This window comes from Cuculus canorus, chromosome 2, assembly GCF_017976375.1.
Source record: "Cuculus canorus isolate bCucCan1 chromosome 2, bCucCan1.pri, whole genome shotgun sequence".
In the NCBI taxonomy this organism is placed as follows: domain Eukaryota; kingdom Metazoa; phylum Chordata; class Aves; order Cuculiformes; family Cuculidae; genus Cuculus; species Cuculus canorus.
Genome location: NC_071402.1, coordinates 154,515,312 through 154,538,266, shown reverse-complemented (window position 1 = coordinate 154,538,266; position 22,955 = coordinate 154,515,312). Strand labels below are relative to the sequence as shown.

The following is a 22,955-nucleotide window of genomic DNA, read 5'->3' as shown; positions in this document are numbered from 1 at the left end:
ATGATCCATAAGCACATCCCTTGTTCTCATCACACAAGAGAATATTTTCCACCATTAACCAGAAGGGACGTACTGGGTGTTTCAGCCAGTGATCCTTGAACACGGGGCGCATCTTCTTGTGAACCACCACTTCTTGCAGGTCCTCAAGGGATGGGTGCTGACCAATTTCTTCTTCGAAAGGCAGCATGTATTCATCCACCGGACCTAAGGTGCATGTGGAGAAAGGGGTTAGCATAGAAACAGCCTTGGGAGAGCCATGTCCTTTCCATGCATGAGCTGCGGCTCCAAAGCAGACCACCACAAAAGTAAAGCCTGACGTTCACATGTCATAGCAGACAAATGTGATCTACATTCCTCCTGCACAATGGAATCTGCTCTCCCCATTGCTTGTCTGGCCATGCATTTTCCACCTCATCAAGTCACAAATCCTAACCCTCAGATGGGCCTCCCAACCCCACTACTCTCTTTGAGAAAGCTTGTTGGGTAGTCCATGATTTATTTTAACAGAAAGAGCAAATCAGCCTGTCCTCCTCACATTTTAGCACTTCAACACACAAAAACCTAAAGAAAGGTTTTGACATGAGCATCGTTTCATTTTAGGCATTGACTAGCAAGATCAAGCATATACGACACATAATTTCCTGCTTTGTGATCTGGCTTGTTCATAGGTTTGAGTCAGCCCTGACACACTGGAGCCAGATACACTTGTCCCAAGTACCAGCCTTTAAGTGCAAAATTATTTCTGAATGCTGTAGTTATACCAGTTATGGCTGTGAACTGCCCTGGGCCACGGGAATGAGACAACTGTTATGAGTATCAGTGCAGACGCCGGATGGTAGCAATAACTTCTGCTTATGAAACATCATTTGGCCTTTGGCAACGAGTAGATGCTCTCTCACAAATGGCAGCCCCGCATAACTGATGGGCTTTCTCAGGCTGCTCCACAGTATCACTTATGGTTTCTCAGTAGCACGGAGTGACCTCTTTCAAGAGTGGAGATATTTCAAGAGGGCCTTTACAGACTGAAATAAAAGAGATGACCACTTTAGCTGGTCACGAACTGTGACACCAGCAACATGATGTTTAGGTCCTCTAAAAAAAGAATGATATCACTAAAACAACTTATCGCTGTTCTTGTTGACACAAGAAAAAATGCCAGTCACTAAACCAAACTGAAATGCCCCTTTCAATGGATGGCACAGTAATGCACATGGACCTTCTCTTCTTATTCCTCCAAGAGAAATCAAGGCTATGAAGAGCTGCTCTAGTGATCTCCGAGCCAAATCTGCTGTCTACACATCACTTCTGAGCTAGAAATGCAGATAAGGTTCAGTGTAATTCATCATCCCAAAGGAAGCCTTCCCTCTGATTCAACAGGGCTGTGTATGGCACCTGGAGTATTTTGGCCAGTTGCTGCCTGAGAAGAGCTGGAAGGAGATCACAAACCTGAGAGGCAAAAATCCAAGTGGATATTTGGCAGGCCTCAACAGAGAAGACTTATTCCTACAGGAGTGATCTGGGTTCCACTGTTTCACTCTACCGCACTCCTACCTCCCTGCTCCTCTCACACTTGATCTAGTTAGATAGTAAACTTTTGAAGAAAAGACCTCTTGCCACACACCTATGCAGACATCCCAATTATAATCAAGCTCCTTGGTCTCACTGTAATTCTAAGAAAAACATTTGAAGTCCAGGTGAGCTAGTATTCTGTCACCAAAGAGCAGATTTGCTATTTGGACAGAAATGATGCCCCGTTTTCCAGCATAATTTTAGGATTAAAACTCTGAGACAGCAGATGACATAAACACTCAGTCTTTCGGATTACCAAAATTTGAGTTCCTCCAAAGCTGTAGATGAAACAACAAACTCAGCCCGCTGCTAAGAAAGAGACTGATCAGCAAAAGTCAAAGATTAATACCTAATGACATATGACAGCAGGGAAATGGGCTTGCTGATCCAGAAAGATCCTTCCAGCCCTGTGTTCCTGTTGCTTCACTAAGGTGCTTACATTACTAGGCTCTCCATTCAGGCTGTCACACTGCTCTGCAACAGTGAGGTGTGACAGCCAAGCCTGAGGTGAACATGGCTCTATTCCAGAGCTCAATGCCTGCCTAGGTCACAGGTAGGAACGCAGAGTACCACGGGGAGCAGCACAGAGCGGGCTTAGGACTAAAAGACACGGCACTGATGGAGGAATCACCCTCTCCTTCTCCCTCCGACTCCTCAGCCAATTTGCAATGTAACCAGTGCACAGTTAAAAGCACTTTGAGACTTTACGCTACCAAGGTAATTAGCCACAGAGAATGACAGTTAACATCAAAAAAAACCAAGAGCAAAACAAATTAGCTGCTTAATAAAAATATACCATTGATGATATATCAAAAAAACCCAAAAAAAACCCAACAAACCCAGGCCAATTCTCTGGACCCCTAAACCATGCTGAAACAGAGCCCTTCCCGGAGGAAGAGTCGATCTTTATTCTTACCATCAACTGCTCTGCATCTGGAGACTAGTTCCCACAACACCAGTCCCATTGCATACATGTCTATTCTCAGGAAGGCGTCTCGCTGGAAGTTGATTGCTCCCTCTAATACTTCGGGAGCCATATACCTCCTCGTTCCCACCTACAGAGGAAAAAACACAACTCAAGTTACATTCCAGTTGGGCCCAGCAGCCCCCGCTGCTTAGAGATGAGTGACAGCCTTAAGGCTACTTCTGCAGTTGCACCTCACTGGAAAAACAAGCAAAAGGAAGCTGTTTTTCCCGACACCAATTCTGATTAATATCACTCAAGTCTAGATAAGCTACCTGAAGGGAAAAAAGTCAAAGTGCATGGCTACATGTGTGATATTCATTCAGCGTATGCTGCAGTTCTAATTTAAATGCAGCACAGTGAGTATGGATTAAATCCTGCCTTCCCTGCGTTCCACTGCATCTTGCTCCAGCAGCACATGCTGCATAAGAAAATGCTGTCTTTGGAGACACAAAAACCACCCTGAGGTAGAGTCAGACTTGGTTATCGTAGTCGTTGAAAGTCCAATCCCCTTTCACTCAAAAAAATTAAATACATTAAAAAAAAAAGAAGTGTAAAATTGATATATCTGACAACGGTAGGAAAATGTGTTGGTTTGGCAGCCCTGGATAAAACAAGTCTCCTGCATCCACATGAGTAGTAAAGCATGAACTCTGCAAAGTCTACCCTGCCTGACTTCCCATGATCTCGTTTGGAAAAGATCTCCTTCTCATTCTGAGGGGATTTAGACCTCCTTATAGTACCTCTCTTGCTGTGTTTAGTACAGGTAGAGCCATGCTGAGCTCCTCATGTAGTTGTGGTTATATACGTGGTAGAAGTGCAGCCCTTAATATAGGAGAGTGGAGAGCACAGCGAGGGAAAAAACACCTTTTTAATGTGGGAATTTAAATGTCACTTGTTCTTGCTGTTACCTGAGGCAGTGGGGACAGGGAAACTTAGATATAAAAAGGCATGGAAAATACTGGAAAGGTCAAAAAAAACCCAAAAACCAAAACAAATGCACAAATGAGGAAAGCTTGAGGGGGCTGATCAAGAAAATTGTTCACTCCTTCTGAGGTAAGGGTAAAAAGGGAGTGTGGACTGGAGACTGGCATTCAAAAAACTCCGGAGGGACACAAAGTGATGCTGGTCTTGCTGTGCCCTGGCATGAGAGCAGAACAAGGGCTGCTCACTGCAATGCAAAGGTAGAAAATTAAGAACCCATAAAAACACAGTCAACAGTTTACACAGCGCAGAGCCGCAGAGCTAGCTCGCAAAATCTGTCATTGCTAAAGGTCACCCAAGCAGCAAGCCTGGCTGAATTCTTAAAAATAAGTTAGTTTTAGAAGTATTAATATTTAATACCAAGACAATAAACAGTCAGCAAGTCCCTTGCTTGAAGGAAGTCACCTGCTTCCAGGGCCAGGGGGGACTCTACCTGCACAGTGGGTCAGGAGAGTTTGAGCACTTTCTCCGCTCACTCAGATCAAAGCTGCTCCTGGAATTTATGTCGGAGCACAAGCTTTTATGGAAAATGCAAATCTCAAAGAGAATTAAACGTGTCTATACAAACTATCCTTGATTCCCAAGAAGCTATGGCAGTCCCAGCTTTTTAAAATGTTATTATTAAAGATTGTGATTACCTGTCCATGAGTGTCCCCTGGAGGCTTTCCAGGTTCAAACCGTACAGCTAGTCCAAAATCGGCTAGCACTGCTGTCAAGTCGTTCTTCAGCAAGACGTTTTTACTCTTGAAGTCCCTACGGACAAGGCAAGAAGCAAGTTTGGGAAGGTTTTATTATGGCACACATCTAAATCACATGACAGCACACCATTTTGTGAGTCCATAGTCTTAGCAGCCCTCCATAAATCAGCTCCTTCCTTCTTTCTCCAGCTGCCAGGCACAGCCAGTACCAGCAAATTCAGTTGCTCCCCACTACCTGTGTCCCTAAAACACCACCAAGCAGCCCTGTGTCGGCTGAAGTCTATGGAGTCTATTTAACCTCAAAATAAAAGCAAAGAGTAATCAGAAGGGGGTGTTTCAATTAGAGCAGGCACTATAAGGCACCATTTCTTGCTCGGAGCACCAGCTGGGGACCCTCACATTTGGGCACTTCTTACATTTTTCACTCCCAATAAGAAATGCAAGACAGTGAAGAAATGCAAATAAAGAGGTGATTTTACTCTTTAGCCTGGTAAGGATATTTGCTCCCATTTACCAAATCAGTTCTTCCTGGAAATCAGCAGATGCTGGTGGGACTCTGTTCACCCTGACTATATGCTTCAACAGACTTTTGCCAGTGTCATCTATTACGCTTATGCCTTAATTGCTGGACCAATCTTCCCTGGAGAATTCAGAGGACTGGAAAGTAAGCAGGGGAGGGGGTGAGCCCACACTCAGACAAGCTGTCAGGATTAGACCCGGCAGCTGACAGGCAGGTGTAAGCATTTGCAGTAGAGACAGCGGGTCTGTGCTTGAAGGTGGCTTTAAGGGGACATTTGTGTCAGTCCTGTGCTGCAGCAGGATCATTTCAGGGCAGCTCAGGTAAATCTGCAGGGGCTGGAAAATAGGGGTGGAGGAGGGTCACACTGAGATGCCTAAGCAGGAAGCTCTGCTCCCTGGGCTTCCCACATTTTCATCTGAAAAGGAGTGTTTGGCAATCTAATTAAATTACAGACCTTAGACAGCAGATGGCAATTGTCTTGTATGCTCAGCATTATAATTTCCCTATCATCAATTCACTTGGTGACCCTGCTGATTGCAGGACATTGCAGGCCTGCACAAAATAATTAATGAGGGCAGATACAATTGTTCCGCGCTAGAGAGACCTGTCAAAATTCTTTGGGAAGTGAGAAACTGCTGGACCATAGAGAAGGGCTGCTCGCTGCAACGTCGGATGCCAGAGAACCAGCTCAAAACATCACAAGCAAAAATCATCCCGTACCACCCAGACTCTGATTCCGAGCTTAAAAAATCAGAAGAAATTACTTTTCCTTTCTAAGCTAAACACAGTGTGATGGCCTTTTCTTGTTTGAGGATCAACACAGGGGAAGCGGGTGTAAAGTTGTAGAGCATCTTACAGCCAGAAGGCCCCAGCAGAAACCATCCTCCATCACTTCAAGGGGCCACCATGAGGTTTCTGAGGACACAGTACAGCTTGCAAACACCCTCTGCTACACAGAAAAACACCATTTACCTAATATTTGCCATCTTAGAGACTGACTGCTTCCATGCTACAGCAGTTTCCCCACAGTCTTAGAAAGCAGCCATCACCTAATGACATCGACAAACTCCTTTGCTCAGTTGACATTAGAGGATTATGCCCTCAGGGATGGTACAGGTTGTGCATGAGATTTTTGCAAAGCAGTGGCTGAAGAAGGACCACAGCGAAATTATTAGGCAGTCTGCTTGAATGATACCTTTCCAAAGCGAGGCAAGAAGTAAACCAGGATTGTGGTACGGGCATTTGCTGCTGTTGTTCACCTGCACTCCCCTTCAGACATGCAATAGCTCACTATCACACCTTATTAGGAGATGCAGGGATTTCCCTTTGCGCTTCCCCCCCCCCCAATTTCCATATATTTCCCCATTTTTCCATGCTTTCCTTCCTTCTGCAAACCCCCTTGAACTGGCAAGTGTGAGCTGCAATGCAAACAGGGAGACCTGATTCAAGCCATGCCAAGCCAAGTAGAATTCCCTCTAACACCATATGCATTAGACTATCCTAAAACGGTCACTGATAAAGGAAAGTGCCCTAAAACAAAGAAAATATCCTTTTCCATGTAATACTTCTAACCAGGGAAGACGAGAGGGAATGGAGTATGAACGATAGGTGCAATAGCTTGGTTCAGGCACTAGAGATTTTATTTTCAGCTTCCACGTGGGGGCACTTTCGCACCACAACCTTAATCCTATTTGTAGTGCCAAGGGCCAGCAAGGACCCAGCTGAACCCCTGCCCAGCAGTGACTCGGGGAGTCCTACCTGGCAACCCCAGCATCTTTGCATGCATTCAAAAATATTCCTCCCTGTTTTAAACGTATTTGATGTTTTTTTCCAAACAAAAATAGAACTAATAGGAATGGGGTAAACCAAGGGAAATCCACTGTGTCTCCAAATCCATCTTTCCTAGGTATCTGCTAAATTCACACAAATAGTGCATTTTCTATCTTTTCTCATTTGCTAAATGGATGGGGACACTAATGAGCACGATCTGGTGGCTTTAAAGCCTTTCTATAGCCTTTCTCTGGTCCCCACCCTCAGGAATTTTCATGCGTAAACCACTGCCTTTATTCCACAGGGACAAATGTCAGGGACACAGGGGTCAGCTCCAGGAGCAGCACAAAGGCAGCTACAAGGCTCTTTCAACAGCCCCCAGCTCTTAGAAACCTTCAGGTTCCGAGAGGGGCATTGTTGTGGGGGCAGGGACCTCCTGCAAAAGCAGGGATTATCTTGCCATACAGGAAGATGGCTCCGCTAGCTCGGGTACAAATTGCTGCAGCTGGACGTGGGGTTTAAGTCTCTCCTAGATGAAATGTGATGGGTGGCAGGGTAGTACAGCTGCAGATTATGGTGTGTAGCCTGCATAAATCCCTTCTGAAAAATTCCCCTCTCCTGCTGTGCCACCAGCAAACTGCTTGGTAGTGATGCTTTAGTCCAGTGCAAATGAGGTGGGATTGCAGAGAAGGGCTAAAACGTGTGTTGTTGCAATGAGGGCGAGTTAACCCACTGCTTTCTGGATTAACACTGTCCCTCCAACCCTGATGCTGTCACCCAGGTGGGTTGAAGTGTGTGCCAAGACATCTCAGAGGCACGCTGGTGCCTCCTCTGATGTCTTTCACAAGCAGGCAGGCACGATTTGGGCACTACTAAACTACAGTGAAAAATAAATAACAGCCATTTTATGCGTTTCCAGTTTCTCTATTTCTTACCTAATGATCAAAAGTTCTGTGGGAAGACACACAATGGAGTTACCGATTGAAAACCATTAGGGAAAAATAGGGTCCAAAACTTGGTACGGCCACGGAAATAGATGGATTGTAACATGATTTATCAAGCGCAGTACTTTCAAAGAGCAATTTTGCAGCAACCAGATTTCCCTTCCCACTACATGTCAAGAGAAGAGTTGATGGAAGAGGGAAGCACCTACCCTTCAGACATTTGCCATAAACTACTACCAACCATACTGACTGTTTCACAGACAAGATGCTCACTTGCCCTTTACCATTTCATATGTGGGTGAAAAAAAATTCTTGTCTTAGCGTAGCATTTGTTGGGTTAAGAGGCATTTACTTCCTAAAAGCACAATCTTCTCCTCCTCCATTCAACGGCATCACTTCAACATTTACACAGCACTTGCAAGGCATCGATGGTAGAGGCCATACCTGTGTGCTATAGCAGGTTTGTGTCCTTCGCCTTTGCACCAAGGGACATCTTCGTGTAGGTAGGACAAGCCACGGGCCATCGTTTCTGCAACATGGCAGAGTTCATTCCAGCTGATAATATTACCTTTCAGATAATCTGTCAGAGAGCCCTGGAAAACAGGACATTGTATGTTCTTAGTAGCAGACCCTGCTACGTGAGATGTGCAAACTCATCGGTTTAGAAAAGGGTTTCAATGAGTGCTTCAGAAATTTTAACCTTGATTTAACAGAGGGAAAAAAGCACTAGTGAAAGTTAAAAGGAAGAAGAAATAAAAACCAGAAGTATTTATGAGCCCTCAGCCCTTGACAGCACTGAAAGTATTTGGATGTCTAAAAAGAGTCTACTGATCTGCCAGGGAAGGAGAGGGAGGTAACAAATGGACAAAATCACCTCAAAACAGAACAATGCATCTAATATAGGAAAGGGGAAAACCTTCCATGCAAGAAGATGATGCATTGTATCAGCTGATTGTGGCAATGATTGACTCAGTAGACCTTGGATTAAACAGAGGGATAACACTGCTGGCTCAACCCTGGATTTGTGCACATTTGTTTTATTTTAAGTGTAAGTCATGTTTGATAATGAAAGCAATCCATGAAACAAGAGCTATGCCCTCAGCTTCAAAAACAAATACGGAGCCCTGCAAGGGGTGAACTAGGACTGCAAAGGTCTGTGACTCCTTGCTCCCACGTGCTCATCTACGCATGTTAAGAGATGGTACCACCATGTATGCGAGATGTTGCCTTTTGGGTCTCTCTCTCTCCCCAAGTCCCACTTTTATTAATCCTATGTTTGCATAGGAAGCCTTGAAAGTAATAAGAAGGGCCTTTGAAGGAGGGAAGCAGCAGTAGTTCTCTGTGACCACTGACTGATGGCTCACCAAAGACAGACTGGACAGACAATAGAGGAGTTTCTGGGAGAATACAGACACCAAATCCTTCTGCTTCACACCAGCCAATTCTCTGCCTTCCCAAAATATATGTGCAATGATACATTACCTTGTCGTGGAAAGCTGTGATCAGCCAGAGCTCTGTCTCTAGGTTTGTCCCTCTTTTCTCTGCTGCGATAAACTGCAGAAGGTTTTCATGCTTCATGCCAGGAGTATTGAAAATCTCCCTCTCACTCTGCCAAGACTGCTTATCCTAAAGCAGGAAGAAACGCACCATCAAAGATCATGCTTCCCTTTAAAGCGAACAGCTCCTCCAGCTCAGTCAGAGCTGCTCACAGTCCTCTTAATATCATCCTCTGGTGTTCACATGTCCCTTCAAAATAAGGCCATTTTCCTAAAAGGTAGATGCTTGAGAGCGACTGCAAGTGTCTGTTCTCAGTCTCCCTTTGCCAAAATTATCCTCGGCTATTCCTAAAGCACATGTGTGGGGAAGCGGCAGGAATCCAAACCAAACTTCACTGAAAAATAAGATTTGTCAGGATTTCCTTCTAAGAATGCTTGCAAGAATAAAGCCTGTGCTGTAATTGTTACAATTGCAAAACCTAATCTAGGCTCTATTGAGTATTTACTAGTAGGTCACAGCTGGCTTGGAGAGAAGATGGGCAAATCTCCTTTAGCAATGCTATGACAACAAATACAGGCGAAAAATTAACAAAGAAAGAGATAGCAAAGGAGCACAAAGATGTTTCAGTCATTCTTCTTTCATTTGACTTTTGATTGCTTTGCTCTTTCCATCTGCAATTCCTAGAGAGTCAAGTCAGGAGTATTCAAAGGCTTCCTAGAGCTGAAGATGTGAGCTGACAGAAACACTACAATGCAATCAGCTTTTGCAGCACTTGGGCTGTGCCTTTGTAAGCTGCAAACTGTTTGCTAGGTTCAAGTCTGGATCTTCAATCTACCCAGGCAGGACATACAAAGCCAGGTCTTTGGTCCTTTGTGTGCACTTAGGGCATGGCAGCTGCAGACTGCCTTGCTGGACTTCAACAACACAGAGGAAGTAAAAATACCCTCCAGACTTCAAAATATGCTTGGTTTTGCCCTTATTGCAACAACAACTACTACAAGAAGTATTTGATAGTGAGATAACACAGAGAAAAGTGTAGGAAGGGAAGGTCCTTGAACTTTTTCACACAGCAGAAAAGTCCAAATGCATCTTTGTTATAGTCTTAAAAACACTTCCGTAGGCACTTTAAGCACACCAATGCTAGCAAGGAAGCCCGATGAGCGAGAACCTAATTGCTATGCCGTTCTCACCTGAATAGGGAAGATTTTCACTGCTACGTAGTCATTCATCAGCTGAGCCTTCCACACGCAGCCAAAGCGTCCCCTTGCCTTGATCTCCAAGAGCTGTAGAGGCTTTAAGCCAACGAGGGGAGAAGGGGGTGGTGGGCCAGGGTCCTGCACAAGAGAAAAACACTGTCACAAGCTGAACTGTAAAGCAATGAGAGGGGAGGGAGATGGAGAGACTGTGTCAGGACAAAGAAGTGTATAGAAATCATTTAATACAAATTATTTAGATATGTTGTCTGCAGCAAGAGCAGCCCAGAATTCCCTATCTTGCTTATTCAGGCATTTGTATAGAATATACACTGCCTGCTGTCCTCTGGCAAAACCTGAATTCTCCTAGGTTTTCAAAGCAAGAGCTATTTTAGGCTGTAAAGCACCGATGACCTCAAGACTACCTGCTGCCAAAAGTAGGAACTTTTTGATCTTTGTGACCGAACAACCAACTACACCTAAAACCTCCCACTGCTTTGGACTTCATTAGGCTTGTTTCACATAACCCTAGCAATGGGCAGTAAACAAGTATGTCGGCATCATAAAGATCATATCTGTTTAAACTCTGCAGCTGTTCATGATAACAATGCAACCCCGTGGGACGCAAGGGGTTGGAGGTCTGTCCTATCTACTTTCAGATAGGAAAGTTTCACAGTATGGGCTGCAATGGGCAGAAGACGGAAGGAGGGAAAGGTAGCTGCTCGGGCCTTCAGAAGAAATGAGAAAGCTCAGGGCACAGCAGAGCCAGCAAGGACCAGTTCCCAATGGCTTTTGGCCATGAGGATGACCTGCGTGCGTTCTCCGATGGCTCATAAAAACTGAACTTCAACAGGGAAAGCATCTCCTCTTGTCCCATAAAGCTGGTAGGAACTTCATCATCTCTCTGATCTCTGCTCCTCTGCAAAGTTCGCTGAAATCAGGCAACAAGTTCGAGGGTTTGGGAGGATGGGTAGCTACCAAACAGGGCTGTGTAACTCCATCCCTTAGAAATCTCAGACATGGTGCTAACCCCATCTACACCCATCAGCCTCACAAGGGATGCTAACACCACCACGGAGGCCAACTGTACCACCAATTTCAAAAAGACAGACGAGAAAAGTTAGACCACCTGAAATGAGTAAAGCGAAAGTAGATGCAAACACATATTGAACAGCCTCAATGCCTTTTCTAAGGTCCAAATAAAGGGAAGTGACTTCCTCACCTCATTAATGTCAACATGCCCGTAGGGAGGCTTGCGGTGACGGTACATCCAGAAGGCCAAGAGAATGGCCATGGAGAGGACAGCAATGGGAAGCAGCGAGTACACCAGGATGTTGAGCAGGGAGGGCGTTGGCGGTGGTGGCTCGTATATAACTATGAGAAAAGAGCAGGGTAAATGAGGGGAAGGACCCTTCAGGCATGCAAGAGCACTGTCAGGTAGCAACCAAACCCCTTCTTTCCTTCTCCTCCAAAGCTGACACTACTTAGTGGCGTGTCCCATCACATCCAACAGTATTCATAAAGCTCCACAGTTTATCCTTTTCCATACAGCTATTGGTAATGGAGTTACAATACTCCAAACCACACTTTGCAAGTTGAGCCTCCACCTGACCTTTATTTAAGATGGGTATTTCTTGTTGGGATACATAAAAGCAGAACATTTCCTCCTCTTAACCCTTTTGAATGCATTAAGCGAGCATGAAATCCCTTGTAGTGTTGCTTTGCCTTTTACAGTGATTGACAAGATGTCAGTTTTTAGTAAAATGCTGCCGGAGCCACAATCAAATGCACTATTCCCACAGTAGTTCTTGTTCCAAATTACATCAGTGCAGTTGAGACACAAACAATGGGAATACTAAATGGAGCCATGTTGCTATGTTGGAGACAGAGAAGGAAAAAAATAGCAAGACTTGCCAAATTAAACAAAAAACTGTGAGAGAAAGAATATTTGCTACTAGGTTGCTACGGGTACATTAATAACAGGAGATAATAAAACCCATGTAAACAATTAGAAACCTAACAGGATACCCCAGGAAAATTTGATAGTGGTCTGCTGAAACATCTCAGTAGATGCAGGTAGTTGATACCAAACTAAATCATCCTAAGAAGAAGATCCACCTGCTTTAATAGTTTCTATTGAATGATACTTTAGCAAGTGCACTGCTACAAGAATCATCATTTTCCTATTAGCCTCTGAATAAGAACCTGCTATCACTCTTCTTCCTTGAAGTATATCCACAGACTCTGAAAGCTGACACCCCCTCCATTCTCTTTCAGTCCCCAGACCAATAAAAAGCAAGCAGATATTAAGTCGCAGATGCTCAAGGTATTTGCAGACCTGTGACCTATGAAAGTTAATGAAGAAGGTGTCAAATACCTTTTAAGAGTTTGAGTCTTGATCCATGCTATATGAATCACTCTGCCCTCTTCCCCTTGTGCATGATTTTGTTCTGTAATATCCCACCATGAACATCCACCATAAAGAAAACGTAAGCCTTACTGATGGTATACAAGGTGTCGTTACAACACATTTTAACTACAAAGTAAGACAACCTTAAAAAACTATTCTTAAAGAGCCTTAGCAGAAGTATCTCTAGACTTTGTAACCAAAATGGTACTTTGCGTCCTGTCAGATAGTTTTTTTTTTTTGCTGAACATCCAACAACTCAAAGTCATCACAAACTGGTTCTAGAAGAAGAGACCCCCACCTCCCTGTCAACCCAGTCACTCACCTTCTGGGCCAGAGACCTCAGGCAAATGGGTAAATTTCTCATTGCAATAGTTGCCCTCGCAGCAGCAGAAAAACACTTGAGGGTTTTCTTCTGTGGCTACACACTCCTGCCTGCATCAAGGAGGGACAGACATGGCAATGAAAGGAAGAAAAAAAACATCAGCCAAGTCCTGCACCTTGTCTTTGGGAGACAACCTGCCCTGAATTGCCTTCTTCATGCTACTTCTCCCGCTGCTGCACTGCACAGATTGGCAGTCTCCACTTACAGAAAACAACTTGGCACTCAAATACGCCAGGGAATAGCAAAGACCCTTGAAAAGACCATAGAGGAAACAAATGCTTCCATATGTACCAAAGACATTAGATGGTGAGTAATAAATAACAGCCGCTGTCGCTAACTGAATGAGAAGCAGAAAAAGGACAGAGATGCCTCCTTCCCTAAACAGTCTCCTGCAGCCTGCATGCACGCTCTCAGGGGAGAGAAGTATTAGATCATGCAATTAAAGATTGTGTCATAAAGCACGTATGACAAGGGCTGAGCTAAGACTGCTCTCTCAGTCTTGAGCATCACTATAGTCACTCAAAGGCACCAGACACTAGCAACAACATCAGTCCTGCTGCAGGCAGGAGGAAGGCTGCAGGTGTTGGGCTTGGGCATTTTTTTAAAGTTTGATTTTAAAGCGCCATCTCCTTCTCCTTTAAAAAACTTATTCCTGCACAAAAGCCTTTAAGAAAAGTAGGCTGCAGCTCTCATTCTTTTACATTTGCCTCTTATCCAAGTAGCACTACAGCCTACTCAGCACTGAGGTTTCCTTCCACACTGTGCAGCATGTTAGGGGACTTCCATGGATCAGACCAACTCCACTTCCACACATCCTCCCTCTCCCACAGATCAATGCCAGAATAGACATGTAGTTACTTTTACAGTGCTCTAGCAGTCATTTCTTTCTCTTTCTTAAATGCCTGCTTTCCTTCCCTGCCACCTTTTGCTACGTTACCCTCCGCTTTTAGTTATCAGGGTTGCAGAGCTGCTTTCCACAGAGAACTGTATCAAACTATTTCCTGAAGTGCAGCTAAATTATATGCATAATTTCCTTCCTTTGACCACTTGGAGGAAGTAGCAAAACAATCATATGTGTTTGACATCATTACTCATTTATGAACCCATGCCAAGCCTCCCTTTCTGTGGTATCACTGACATACTGCCACGAGAAGGACATTCAATCATAACCCAGGGTAGTTATCAATGCTTTATTCCTTTTGAAGCAAAAAAAAAAAAAAAAAAAGCAGCTTTAGCTGACATTTCTCAGCTGGGAAGCACTTGGTTTGTTACTCAGGCTTTAATTTTTTTAACTTCAAAGAAAAAAAAGCAGCTATTTGACTTATTCAAATGAACAAAGATGTTTCAACAAGTTAAGCAATGTTTCCAGATGCTTTTTCATGAAATCAGGTAACAAGACATTTGGGTTTAACAGCATCAGTACTGGAGTCTTCAATAGAAAACACATCCTTTGCTAAATCTGTTGGTTAAGAAATCAAGCTAATGAGTGAAAACAGGCTGCTCCACATCTGTAATTCATCACTCCTGTCTTTGAGTTGGTGTACACTCAGGGCAGCCATCCAGGTACATATGACATGTTACACTTAACAAATATTACAAATGAGACCATGGGAGAGAATGACACATTTTTCTGTAGCAGCGAGGGCACATCTCATAGTGGTTCACGTGGTCTTCAGGGGAATGTGAACACAACCTCTCCGGTGGGACTGTGTAAATAAACCAAGAGCACACAAGTCGATTTTTCAACACTACCTTTTTCCTATAGCCTTAAATGTACATATGCCACGTTCTTGTTTCCTTAAGATAAAGAACAGAGTAAAGAGCCATCATCCTCAATGTCCCAACACATGCACTCCTGAATTTTTCACCTTCTGGTGACAAGAAGTAGGCAGTATTTAGCTTGGACCAGCATGCCCTGCCTGTGCAAGGAGAGAAGCTGCAGCCTAGCAGAGAAGGACCATGCTCTGAATGCAGGGGACATTTGGGCAGATACAGGTGCATCTCCTGAGGCTGCACCCAGGAGCTCGTCATCCAAAGATGCTGAAGACAAAGACAGAAAGGGCAACAGCACAGCACTGTCAGTCAAAACATCATATTTTTAGCAACTTTTGCCATCTTGGGATGGAGCACTACCTGCATGAGAAACTGCTGAGGGCACTCAAGGGAAAGGAAAAAAAAAACCGAAAGACTCCATTTAAACATCCTTTATTTAATTAGAGCTAACCTTCATTTCAAATGTTGCTTTCAACACTTGTACTGTTTGTTAATTCTCAGAAGATCTTTTAGCTTTGCCCTGGAGCTGCAGCTTTGAAGAATCAGGCTGCAGGATAATGGATGCTCAACCCACAGCTGCAAAAAGGCTTGTGAGAAGCCCTGGAAACTTTTTACTGTCATAACAGAGCAACACATTATGACAAAGTTTAAGAACCACTACATCCCTGCACAGAGACACTTAGTGACAATACAAGTGTCACTGTATACAAGAGCAGGCACTGAAAAGAGAAATCTGTTTACTGTAAACACTTCTGCTTGTAAGTAGGAAACTAGAGTGACCTGCTGTTCTCAGAAGGATCAGCATTAAGATGACTAATAGGCCAAGGAGGATTGATTTATCAGGAAAGAATAAAAATCTAACTATATATAGAACTTGGCTACACAACTGGCAAGGGAATAGGTGTGGTGGGAAAGTAACCCCAGTGCTAATAATAGAAGGAAGATGAGGAAAGTCTCACAGTGAGGATAACCTAAGACAATGAGCACAAAACTCTCCAGCCATGGGACAAATCTAGTCCCAGCTTGAGCCCCATGGCTTAGGACCTGATGTCCTAAAACTTTTGGAATGAGAAGCTACAAAGATACACAGATGGGAATTGCACAAAGGTGAGATCAGCCTACACTGGTGTTATAACCAGGGGAAATCCTTGAATTTTATGTCCTGTTAATCCGTACTGAAAGGTTTGGGTTTGAACTGGTTGGTTAATCACTGAAGTTTTTTTAAGAGAAACACCGAGTGAGTCCAGACTCCTACTAAGCATTGTCCTTTTAAACTGTGAAACTTCAGAGGGCTATTTTCTTTAGCTGTGATTCTTTTCCCCCCAAATTCTACAAATTGCATTAAGGGAAATGAAAAAAGACCAGTTTATTTTTGCAGCTATTTAATGAGACTGGAACTTTTGTACTACAAAACCTTGCTCCTTTTTGGCTCACTACAGGCAGCGACACACAAACACGCATATGACTTTTGTTGCCTTGCTCTTTCTACTGGCCCATCTCTTAACTCAGCTGAAGAACAGAAAACTTTTTGCAGCATCATAAATGCCAGAATATCTCAACCTCTAACCACCCCCAGATATCTGTGCTTTTCTAGAGAGCTCCAAATGATTCCAAGTTTTCCTTTGTATCACCAAATGCTTTTGGAAGAACATATTGCTCTTCATTTGATGGTACAGGACACGTTTTTCAACGCATGCCAGAATTATCAAAGTTTTGCTAAGGAAAAAAGAAAACCAAACTACACAACAAAAAATCCCCATAAGTGCCTTTTGTAGCTTCTATTTTAAAAGTCAAGGCAGATAAGTGACAATTCTGAGAACTGCATTAGCAACAGAAGTAATTACAGGGGATGAATGGGCCAATTGACTTGTACTTGCTTTCTTTTTCTCGATGCAAAAATTATGAGCTTTTGCACTTACAGGAACAATTAAACCTGTATTCAGAAAAACTAGTTAGGCTATTACCTGTCATAACAGTTGAAGTCGTCTAACCAGCAGCCTTTCTTCACCAGCTCGATGGAGCCTGAGTTGTTTCTCCAAGAGGCATAGCAGTGGAGTCGCTTGTCCTTCTCCCCCTCACAGCGCTCCACGCCGCTCTGGTTGGTCTTCTCCAGCTCCCAGTTGGCATTATAGTAAATGCATTCCCTTGTCTCAGCCTCCCCGTGGCCTGGTCCTGAAGCAAAATTCAAATCCCAAATAAGCTCAAGCACAATCAGAAACAGATCCCAAGAGACACATCTCCACATAGCTGCGCTGTAGGTGATGCATACGTTTGTCTCCCTGGGAGCTAAGGAGCTCCTCAATGTGAGCTTCAGCACAGCGTGGAGGGTTATTCTCCTTTGATGGTGTAAGGTGGGAAACAGAGAGGTCAGGTTTGCCTAGGCTTGTAACAGGAGCTCATGGTGACGCCAAGAGCCCAGCTGAGACACCACTCCCCCCCCCCCCCGCCTCCTCCAGGTCTCCTCTGGCCAGTGCGTCAACCACAGGACCCTAAGAGAGGGATGTAAAAGACAAACCACACCCAGTATTTTCTAACTACAGAAACTCTGCTTAGGAAAGACAACCTCCCAGGGTGCTACTTGCTGTCTGATGGGATGTACGTTCCCTCTCCACCACTATTTTTGGAAACACCACTTGAAAATGAATGGTTTCTTACGTGGGTAGGATGCAACTGAGAATAAATAACACTCAACCTGCAGGGAAGCACCAGACCAGTGTCTATTCCTCTCAGTTCCAACTTATTTGGCTAAGTTTCAATATAATAAATGCCATGTGTTTACCTGTGATTGACACAGCTCATACTGCCTCTCCACTCAAGCAAGACCTTCGGCAAAAAGCAACTCTGTTACCCAAACAGACTTTTTTGGCCACCACAAACAAAGGAGTCTCCATAGCTTGTTGGTCTTTTTCCCTGTAGAGCCTTGTACCAAAGGATTTCCTCCTGCCCAAAGTGAAAGAATTCCCACATGGCCACCATCCCACAGAATTTAAACATGACTACAGACACATCCACTAAAAATGGAGTCAAGCAAGGGAACACTGATATCTGCAGGTTCTCTCTCAAGCATTAGAAATCCTCACTTCAACTGGAAATATTTCATTTTGTGGCATTTTGACAATTAGTTTAAAATGAGAAGACTGAAACAAACACACAACATATAAGCAGACACCCAGAAAAGGTACCATGAAGCTAGTGATTTCTGAAATCCCGAGATGCCCTGCGGCCACCTCTCTTTGGGATTGCCCTGTGTAAGGCAAGGTTAGACCTGGCTATTATTTTGATGGATTGCAGTCATGGAAAACTTCGGTATCTCAATAAAAGGTGCTGACAAATGGTTAGAAAACATGAATGGGTCCCACAGGATGGTGAAATGAAACGGTCACGCTCCCAGAATATCCAGACAAAAATGCTGAACTAAGTTTCTGGCTGGAAAATTTTGTGGTGCTTTCATGACTCTGTCTTCTCCAAAGGCTATTCAACCTTTAATATTGAGATTAAGGCAGTCAGGGCCTTTTCTGGACCATTTAAATGCGACTCAGGCTGTGATGTCCAATCAACACGGAAAACCAGGCACTGCTGAAAGATCTCCACAAGGTGATAGAATTCAGTTACTCAGACACTGAGTAACTAGTGGTTTGCAGCCATAAGAGGAAATACCCAGCCTGGGCACCAGCTTCATGCCCCTATAGCTTCATCGCTTCCATACCTGAACACACATCTGCTACTGATGCTGAGTGCATTCACTACAACCAGCCGGAGAAGAGAGTATCACTTCCAACTGAAGATCCAACACGTCAAGATTAAATGACTTGTCCCAAGTGAGCAGAATGCCAGGTGGATCCTGACCTGCCTTTCCACCGCTTGCAACTCCCTATGTTGCTATGTTTTCAAGCTGTTATCTGGCAGCAGGAGATGCACCTCCAATTTTGCAGTCCACAGAGAGGACTTTAGAGAGACTGTTTGAGCTAGAGATTGCATTAAACCTATTGAATGTAGCCTGATCTGCTGCAGGGAATCAACCTTCTGCTGCCAGCAGAAATCAAGCGAAGAGTGCAGATGACCTGACACAGGGCAGAAGTGGAACTGCAAGAAGGTAGCAGGAGAAACCATACTTTCTGCACCAAGTCCAGCCTGCTCCTAATACCAATGCCTGGACTCAGCAATGTGTAATTTTCGTGATACAGAGCAAACTCATCACACTAGAAAGATCTCTTTGCAAATTGAAGAGGTGTTCAGTCCTTCAATAACTCTATTTTTGGGAAGAATACTTAATCTGCATCGTGGAAGAGACTGCAAGGGAGGAGGGGTATAACAAAGTCATAACGCTGACTTCTGAGACTGGAAATTATATTCAAAGCACAAACAGGAGCTCAATTTCAATAGCACCTGCAGGTTTTACCAACACTTGGAAAGCTCCATCCAAGTTTTCCTCTGACAAGTTGCTTACTATAATAAAAACAACCTACCAGTATCCCTCAACGCGGAACAGTGTCAATATTGACACTACTTGTTGAAGCTGTGATATTTGTTCTCTTGATACATACACCAGGCTTTGTTAGGGCAGATTAAGCATTTTTGCTAAATATTGGTTAAATCAGCAGGAAAGCTAAAGAGCATTGTCTTGTGTGCAGAGAGGGTGTTATCTTTTTATTAATAAAGGAATAAGAAAATATCTTAGCTTCACTGCAATACTACACATGGCTTCCAGCTGATACCTGAGAGCTAATACTATCACTTTCTGCTCCAGCCCTTGAAATACATTTTGAAATACATTTCCATCATCCCAAACCAAACCCCTAGATGGAAATTTCCTCTCCATCTCCAATCCCATCTCCTAGAAAACAGGAAGGTTTAATGAACCATTTGCCTGGGAAACAGAACCAAAAATCTAATCCTGACTCAGCCACCTCTATCTGTAACCTTGAACAATATTGTGTAGCCTCTGCTTTCTCCACCTGCAAGGAGGGCCAGTGCAATGCACAAAGCTGTGGTGAGATTTGATGTTTCCACTGTGCTTCGAAAAGGGAATGTTACAAAGATGTGAAGCAGGAGCTGTAATCGGCTCTGGGACCAACAAACCGAGGCTGCTAAATCCTGTGCTGAGCCCAGGCTCCCTTCCCCCAAGACTGCTGTCTTTTCTGGAACAAGTTTCAGCTGAAGACTAAGATCTGCTTGCAAACACGCAAACCCAACTCGACAAACAGCAACTGCGCCAGGAGAAAGGCCGTTTGCAGTTTTCCCCTCGCTGTCAAAGTTTAGATGAATTGAATAAAAGCATGTATAAAGTTTTGGATGACTAAATACACGCTTGTTTTCCTTAAGACAGCTCCTAAGGATGTGTGCAGTATTTAAAAATCTGTTTGCTAACTGCTTTCAGATCTTTTTAAAAACCATTTGGTAAGGGTCCTCGTCCTGCTGGGTGCTCAGGACTGCAAGAAACCCTTTTGTTTGTGCCCCAAATGGTCTCAGCAGGAAGGGGCACAGCTCCAGGACTGTGTGTTAATATACCTGCTGCTTCAGCTCATCAAGAAACACATACACTTTGCTCTGGAATGGATCATGCAGAGACCAAAGTTTGTAGCTAACTGCCTTATCTGGATTAACACCATCAGCTCAATGGAGGGAGGTGGAATTGAAACCGATTTTTGTGCCTTTATGGGAGAATGATGGAGTGGTGGTGACTAAGAGGAGGAAATCTGGGTTCTGCGCCTGCATCTCTGGGAAGCCATGTAGTTTTTCCTTCCTTTTCTTTCCCTCTTAGGCAATGGGTATGGAAGTGCACATTCCTCTAGTACAACCAGAGCTCTGTAAGAAGCACTGAGCTGGACTTCTGCAGAGCAACACAGGTGGCAAAGGCACAGATCAACCATGCTCTACTTGTCATTTCAAGCTGCAAGAAAAATCAGAGCCTATTGCCCCAAAACGGGTGCAGGAAGCGCTTGCCTCCTTCCACCAGACACAGTTGTTGCATTAGCACAAGGAGCGTTGGGCTGTACATGGGTGGGTCACCCTCAACCCACGGCACCATGACCTAGTTCAAGGGGTATGTTGAACCACACCTGAACAGCTAAGGGAAGGAACAGGATTAATTTTGGCAACAAAAAGCTTTTCCTGAAAAAAAAGCCTATGGGTGCAGTCACAAACATCTTGAAATGGACTAAAAGGGCTGTGTCCCCCTGGTGCTGCCCTTCTCTCCCCACAATGTTCTTACTGTGTCCCTCAAACCAGCACTGGCATGTGCTAGGAGAGCTCCTGACTTCCTTCATTTGGTGGTATTGCCTGGTTTGGACATCCATGCTAAGCTTTTGGCAGAAAGTCAACAGGACTTGGGCATAATGAGATATAAAACAGTTGCTAAGCAAGTGTTGGAAGATTGCTGTCAGAACTTAGTTGAATTCACGGGCCCTCATTCCCCTCTCATGTAGCCCAGCTATGGCAGCCACAAAGCAAAAGTTTAAGCCATTTCCTATCCAGCAGGGACTCCCTATTAGGTACAGGCAAGAGGTACAATGCAGGAGGGGTCTGCTGATCCCTGGCACATGTATGCATTTTGCAGGGGAGATGTTTCAACTCTGTCTGCAGAAACTACCACAGGCAGAACCACCTGGCTGCATAGGCAGCGCTTTGCAGACAACGCTGAGCAAGCAAAGCAGGAGCGTGCACATCAGGCAGGAGCATCTCCAGCAGAGCAGCCTGCTTTCAGCCCCCCTTCTCTCCATGGAAAAAAACTCATGTCAGCAGCTGAGCAAAACCCATAAACATTTTAATACCATGGTCCACTAACAGTCACTTAAGGAATAAAGTCCGAAGTCCTGTTTGAAATCAAAGTCTAAGGAAGAATTAGGCTTTGCAGGAGCAGATGGGTTTCTGGCATCCCGCTGCATCCACCTAGCACTTTGTGGATGACAAAGACTGGCTTCTTCCTCAAACAAAAGCTGCACACAAATACCTTCACACAAAACACCACCAAGCCCAAATAACTCCCAACATATCATGAAGGCAAAGGGATGGCATTTTTAGGGTGGAAGTCAGCATTTTTTACCTCAGTTCTGAGAAATTATCATTATGCCAATTCCCCTGGGTCAATTTTCTGCTCCAGGTAACTGAAGAATCACGAGGATTTTGCCAAGCAAGACCCCCAGCACCTATCTGAGGCAAGTAATGATGGGAAGAACAGTCAAAACACCATGTGATGCAGGAAGACCTCTCTCCTCTACTTGGGAGTTGCAAGACACAGAGGGAGCTCATTAAAAAGGGTCCTCTTGAACTGAAGGACTTCAGCCTGCTGAGGCATGGGACCTTGCTGCTGATCTGAGACTAAACTCTGCTCTCCTAATTTGGAGCTGCCGACACATCGCTGAGGCTGTGTCATTATCCAAGAGCTGCTAAATTATACCCACGATCAAGTGTAGCAACTATAGGTCTAGGTGTTAGCAGTTGCTGGGCTTCTTACTCATAATTAGATACATAGGGAATATCTTCCCCAAGGCTGAAGGCTGTTGTAAATCTCAGCTCTTTATCTCTGCCTGTCCCCTTTTCAAAACCTAAAATGAAAGTATACGAAAAGATGGGATGTGTCAAAATAGTCTGCATAAACACTGAGTGATTTACCAGACAGTCTGTTTGCCTAACTGTCAAAACCACCGGGCTTTATACATGAAACTGTGTATGCAACTGAAGTTATTTGCAAACACTTAGTTATGTCCCTATATAGCTATTTGTACATGTAATTTTATAATATAAAATGACAGAGATTGTACACTGAATTGGGGTAATTGCCCTCTAATTTGGAGGGTAATTGCATGTAGCAATTAAGCAACTGCGGATGCATTCTTGCATGTGTGATTATGAAAGTCGGGCCCTTTGTTTGAAGCTTGGGTTTGTTTTCAAGAGCTATTCCTCAAACCGCAGCATGGCTGGAGCTGGGAAATAAAAGACTGCTGGGCACTCACCTTGCAGTGCAGCATCTGTTGGGATGAGCCACTTGAGCATCAGCCCACACCCGCCCCTCCCCACTGCTCAGCGCATGCAGGGACGCTAAACCAGCTGCCTCCGAACCTGGGCCTGAATTTTGGCAAATCGTTCAGTGGGGGAGGACCACGATCTGAGCCACTAGGAAGTATTGGTGAGCAGAGAAAGAGGGCTGAGCCTCCCAGCTCTCCCTCTCCCAGACACCTGCCCAGAAGTTATGTGCTGGACTGCAAACTAAAGCAATTCAAATAATTATTGCCAGCATTTTGGATTCCCAAAA

At 44.3% G+C, this 22,955-nt stretch overlaps 1 protein-coding gene across 1 annotated transcript in view; it reads right to left on the bottom strand.

Annotated features, from left to right (window-relative positions):
- Positions 1-22,955, bottom strand: part of ACVR2B (activin A receptor type 2B) — a 105,436-nt gene that overhangs the window by 10,069 nt on the left and 72,412 nt on the right. Inside the window, exons 2-10 of the mRNA XM_009558299.2 lie at positions 16,669-16,876; positions 12,872-12,981; positions 11,362-11,513; positions 10,137-10,280; positions 8,932-9,075; positions 7,894-8,042; positions 4,156-4,270; positions 2,486-2,624; positions 74-204 (exon numbers count right to left, since the gene is read on the bottom strand). Of these exons, the coding sequence (XP_009556594.1) occupies positions 74-204; positions 2,486-2,624; positions 4,156-4,270; positions 7,894-8,042; positions 8,932-9,075; positions 10,137-10,280; positions 11,362-11,513; positions 12,872-12,981; positions 16,669-16,876 (1,292 nt within the window). The remainder of the gene's footprint in view (positions 1-73; positions 205-2,485; positions 2,625-4,155; positions 4,271-7,893; positions 8,043-8,931; positions 9,076-10,136; positions 10,281-11,361; positions 11,514-12,871; positions 12,982-16,668; positions 16,877-22,955) is intronic.